The 5,546-nt window shown below is 34.1% G+C and overlaps 1 protein-coding gene across 1 annotated transcript; it reads left to right on the top strand.

The window, feature by feature from the left end:
- Positions 1-820: 820 nt before the first annotated feature.
- LOC114168336 (transcription factor bHLH123-like) lies at positions 821-4,906 on the top strand. The gene is made up of 7 exons (XM_028053114.2): positions 821-1,319; positions 1,740-2,373; positions 2,812-2,916; positions 3,097-3,162; positions 3,348-3,413; positions 3,516-3,566; positions 4,070-4,906. Exons 1-7 carry the CDS (start codon positions 991-993, stop codon positions 4,217-4,219), a joined length of 1,401 nt encoding a protein of 466 aa, XP_027908915.1. The 5' UTR covers positions 821-990; the 3' UTR covers positions 4,220-4,906.
- Positions 4,907-5,546: the final 640 nt, after the last annotated feature.

Here is a 5,546-nt window from a genome sequence, read left to right as displayed (position 1 = left end):
GTCGTGAAACTGTTCCGGTGTGATGCGGTGGTCAAATATGGTGGTGATGACACATTGTCGGCATTTAGGTTTGAATGGTGGTTAGGGTTTTGATTTGGGAGAAGGTTGAAGATGATGATGTGGCACCCTATGGTTAATGCATATATGTGTACAAGGATCATGGCTATGTGTCATGCTGTTATTGGGTCAGTATTTTTATTTTAAATTCATGATACCCATTAGGCCTTGATTCCCTCCAAAATCAAGGTAGTAACTCTCACATATGTCTTGGGTGTGAACCGAAAGCAAAAGGCGGCGAAATCCCTCGCATGCACTAGTGTTGTATATATTTGTATATTTCACTATCACTTACAATATGTTTTTCTTTCATATAATTTTGTTGTCACTAATTTCAATGTGTTCATGACCATTAATTATCCATAAAAATTTTATATACATATTTTGAAGACTTTTAAACTTTTATCATAAGAAAAGATATATTTTGTTGTAATAGTCTTTAAAAGAATTGTTACGGTGAAATCTCGTAAGAATCTAAAAATTGGTTTAATTCCACAATATTTACTGAGGTTACTAATCAGAAGAAGAAAAATTGGTATTTTAGGCGGCAGGCAGACGTGAAAGAAATGATAAATTCCGCACAATGATAATAATAAAGAATAAGTCAAATTCTGATTTTAAAATGAGCTTTAATTTAATTCCACTGTCTAATCACCGCCTGAATTGTCAAAGAGCGTCAACCATATCCCTCTTAGTTTGTCACTGTTCTCACTCTCACCAAACCCATTTTTTCTCCTTCACTTCCCAATATAAATACTTCAAACTTTCGAACCCTTTTCCATTCGTTCATTTCTGTTACTCTCACTTCTTCACAATTCACAGCTCCACAAAGATTCTCACACTCTAATAACACAAACTGACATACATAACATCCTTAGTGTTATCAAATACTTTCATGTTTATGTGAAGGCTGAACCAGAAGAAGTTTCAGCCATGTCAGAAGATCAGTTTCAAGCAAGTGGAAACTGGTGGGAATCAGCAAGACACGTTAGGTTTGAGAGTGGTGAAACGCAGTCTTCTTCTTCTGGCCTCACCAACATGGGAAACTATGCTTGGCAGCAAGATATGGCTAGGTCTTCTCCTATGGATAACTCTGCCTCAGGAGGTTCCTCTGTGGTTTTCCATGACCAGAAGCAACTTCAAGTTCAGCCACATCATGACTCATCAGCCACAAATCCCACCAATGACCATCCCAACTTGCACATGATGGGCTTGGGCCTCTCATCCCAAGCCATGGACTGGAATCAAGCATCTTTGCAGCTGTAAGTGTAGTCTGTGTCAAGACAAAGACTTCTACAACAATACTACTCAAAAGTAGTACCCAAAAACTAAAATAAAATAAAAAAAGAAAAAAAAGTAATTGGATCTTTCGTTTTCTATTTTTCTTTCCCTTCTTTCATTCTTCCCTACCAGAAGGGAATAACATTGAAGAAAAAAAAAGAGCAGCAGTAAAGGTCTTAAATTGTAGTCTTGTTCACCGTCGCAGTTGCTTCGGTTTCTATGCGATCTTTGCTTTTGTGTGAATTTGTAGAAAAATGCGACCGATGCAGCCATGATTGTGATATCATATTGCAGACATGGCGAGAGCAAAAACCTTCATGTTGTGACTGAAATCGTGGTTGCAAACCCTTTTTTTCTAAAACCTTGCTGAGTTGTAACTTTTGTGTGTATGTTTGATGTAGGCGAGGTGAGAAGGGTTCTGAAGGCAGTTTCAGGTCGATGTTGCAAGAGAATTTGAGCTCACCAGGCACCACGTTTCATGAAGAAAGTGGGAATAATAATATTGCGTTGTCTCATCATCAACAAGTTCATTGGAGGCCAGAAAAATTGTTCTCTGCGGAGCCATCAAGCAATGAACTGAAGAGGGGTTTCTCCTTGGACCAAACACAGTTCAGTCCTCAATATAGCTCTGGGGACAGCACTGTCACAAGCCAAGGTTTGCCTTGTACTTTTCAGATGGATTATGTCGGTAACCCTTCTTCAATATTGCAAGGACTTTTGGGACATGAGAGCAATAACCAACAACCCCACCAAGGTGGTAGTGGTTCTTATGAGAATCGTTCCATGAATTTTCCTTACTCAGCAACCAGCTATGGATTAAGCTCAAATATTGAGTTAGTGCCTTCTTGGTCAAAGGTGCCTCAGTTCTTAAGAGCTTCACCACCAAAACAACAACCCAATAACCAGTTGCATTTCACCAACAACGCTCCCTTTTGGAACGCTAATTCTGAGCCTGCTATAAAGGATGCTCGATCCAGCTTCATCTCCTCTTTGCAAACCCCCTTCTCGCCATCAAATTTCGATGTTCAATCAAAGGTATTTCATTTCACTTTTGCTACACAGATATACAAATAAGTTATCACAGTAATTAAGTTTAAACTTAAAACTTCATACTAACTGTTTAAAATCCCCACCACTACGCGGATCCTGGTAGATCATAACACTATGATATATGATAATTCGTTAATATACTTTAAATCTCGAAAAATCTGTTTAGCTTTTTGTTTTATTATTCTCTTATTTAGATTTTTCCTGTCTTTTTACGCTTAACTACAATAATGTATACATGAAAACTATGACATGTTTTACTTTTATTAAGGATTAGAATTTTCTTCGTAGAGATTATTTGGAAAAGAATGTCGTATTTTTCTGGGTTAAATATTAAACAAATAAATAATGAAGTTTGTATTTTAGGGTTGAAATAAACCACTCCTGCAATTGAGGTGTAATATTTTGTTGACCATGGTTTTGCAGAATACATCTGAAGTTAGGGACTCGGGTGTCGTGAAGAAAAGTGGGAGTGAAACAGCACCAAAAAGGCCCAGGAACGAAAACCCATCTCCTTTGCCAGCTTTTAAGGTACAATAAGTGCAACTAAACTTTCAAGTTGAAGGGAAGCTAGCTAGCTTTTACCTTTTTATCTTTAATTTTTCTCTCTTTATTTATTCTTTATCACATACTTTTAGCTTATATTTTTCGATTTTGGAGTCCTTAAAAATTGGATATGAACCCGTAGTGTACCTCTTCTGTTGTTCTTAGGTGAGAAAAGAGAAGATGGGGGACAGAATCACTGCACTTCAACAATTGGTTTCACCTTTCGGAAAGGTGAGCTTCTGATAAAATCATCTATTCTTTTCTAATATCTTTTGTGGATGACCATGATTTCTTGTGAGTATTTATGATATATAAGAAAGCAGAAAAAGATGATGGCAAGTGTGATTGTACTAATATTGTTTATTGAATTCAAGTTTTAAAATCTGTTTGAAATGTTGTGTGTGTCTGTGTGTCAGACTGATACAGCGTCAGTGCTTTCTGAAGCCATTGAATATATCAAATTCCTCCATGAACAAGTCTCCGTAAGTCCCATCAAAACTACATTAATATATGCATATATCATTTTTCTGAAATTATAGTTTTAATTAGAAAATTTTAATCTTATTTATTTTCTCCTTTTTCAGGTTTTAAGCACGCCATATATGAAAAGTGGTGCTCCCATACAGCACCAGCAGGTAATATACGTATATTTATATATTTCCTTTTCTTAAAAATATCTCCAAAATGAAACTGAATCTTTTTACGTCAAATTTCTTTCGTCATATTGCTACTTTGAAATTTTATTTCTTTCATGAGTTGAATTTTAATATACTATTCTTCTAATGATTCTTATATTGACGACTAAGATCCCGTGTATATAAAATTCTCTACAAATGTATATGTATATATTGATACAAAAATAAATTAAAAAATTAAAAGTAAAAGTAAAATAAATACTTTCGCTTTTGACTTTCTGAAGAAGATAAATGGATAACTTCTTTTTTATAAAAAGAGAGTTTATAGCAGTATTTTTACAGTGTGTTAGACTCAAACTTTCAATATAAAAAGATTACGTGAAATTTAAATGAGTGGATCTATTCTTTATTATAGCAACAATGTTGTTAAAGCTGATATTTTGTTTGAATTTGATAGGGCTTATGTTGATAATGTTGTCTTTTTTGTCCTTTGATCAATTCAGAGTTCAGGTAAATCGAAGGAATCTGAAGGTCCAAAGCAAGATCTTAGAAGCCGGGGGCTATGTTTGGTGCCAGTTTCTAGTACATTTCCAGTGACTCATGAACCCACAGTTGAATATTGGACACCAACATTTGGAGGAACTTACAGATAGCTAATTTATTAGTGGGTGGCAAAAGTGGCACGGAAGCAGTACCCTCAGCAACTAGGACAATATGTCTTATCAAGAAACCAGGCCAAATTGGGAATGATAAGACGAAAGAAAAGAGAGATGTAAAGTTATAGTTAATTAGTTCTTCTGAGATTATGGAAACTGAAGATATTAATAAAAGGATATAGAGGGTGGAGGAAAAATGACCTTCAGCAAAAGGGTCAGTGGACCAATTACATGACGAATGATGAAAGAGGGGCAAGGTAATTTGGCCAATTTTTGGGACTATTGGAGCACAATATGTTTATATATAGTTATAAGTTGTATTAATAATTGAAGAACTATGTATGCACACAAGGGGTGGGGGATTACGAGTGACAAAGAATTAAGTTGCGGAATATAGGGAAGTTTGTGGTGTAAGCTTAGATAGAAAATTGTTATTAGAGGAAGATAAAGGAGCTTTGTTAATTTTTCTTCTTGTTATTTTGTGCATAGAGCTGGGACTACTACTTTAGTTCAAGGAAAAGAAAAAACAAATTTGATGGAATCATTGAAATATAGAAGAGTGAGTAAGTGTGGGATATCTCATTCGATTGGAAATCTCACTTTTGATTTGTTTATTTCTTTAGAATATATGTAAGCGGAAGTCAGAGGGTGGCCCACTCCACCCTTTCAGTTTTTGTTTCAAAATTAAGTTCAAATTACACGTCCACATTTTTCATATATATATATATATATATATATATATATATATATATATATATATATATATATATATATATATATATATATATATATATATATATATATATATATATATATATTTTGGCGATGCTTTGCACACATGCTTTTGTGCTTTGTAATGAATGGTCACATAGAGGCGCTTCTATTGGAAGCACATGTAAAAAGAAGAGAAAACCCACAAATGTTTTCATCTTCAACAAAGTTCTGGAGATGGTCCAGATTTAGAATGACGTGTGCATACGTCATTATTCCAACTTCTTATTTCTACAAGAGGAATAAAAACTGTGCAAGAAACAAAAAATATATAATTTATTAGTTAGTTAGATTAGGTTTAAGGTTAATGAATAGTAGCTATTTAGTGAGATGTGACAGTATTACTTTTTGTTTGAGCATAAAGTAAATAACGTTTTACTATATGATTAATCAGAAACAAGGTAAACTTAAACTTTATTTAAATGTTGTATATGTTTAAAAACACTAAATTTGAGATAATATAATAAAAACAATCCCTCCTTAAAGGATAATCAATTACTAAACACTTAAATTAAGTTCATTCCTGTCAAAATTTATTTAAAAGGGTAATTAT

The sequence above is a fragment of the Vigna unguiculata genome, chromosome 11 (genome assembly GCF_037176805.1).
Source record: "Vigna unguiculata cultivar grain cowpea cultivar isolate G323 ecotype 2 chromosome 11, ASM3717680v1, whole genome shotgun sequence".
Taxonomy (NCBI): domain Eukaryota; kingdom Viridiplantae; phylum Streptophyta; class Magnoliopsida; order Fabales; family Fabaceae; genus Vigna; species Vigna unguiculata.
The sequence above is the reverse complement of the archived record's forward strand: the minus strand, read 5'-3'. Positions and strand labels throughout refer to the sequence as shown.

Bases quoted from the DNA above. Each gene is read 5' to 3' on its own strand.
- LOC114168336 (XM_028053114.2), top strand. From the start codon at position 991: ATGTCAGAAGATCAGTTTCAAGCAAGTGGAAACTGGTGGGAATCAGCA. The intron at 3,163-3,347 runs GTGAGCTTCTGA...TCTGTGTGTCAG, and splicing joins TGGTTTCACCTTTCGGAAAG to ACTGATACAGCGTCAGTGCT. The intron at 3,567-4,069 runs GTAATATACGTA...TGATCAATTCAG, and splicing joins CTCCCATACAGCACCAGCAG to AGTTCAGGTAAATCGAAGGA.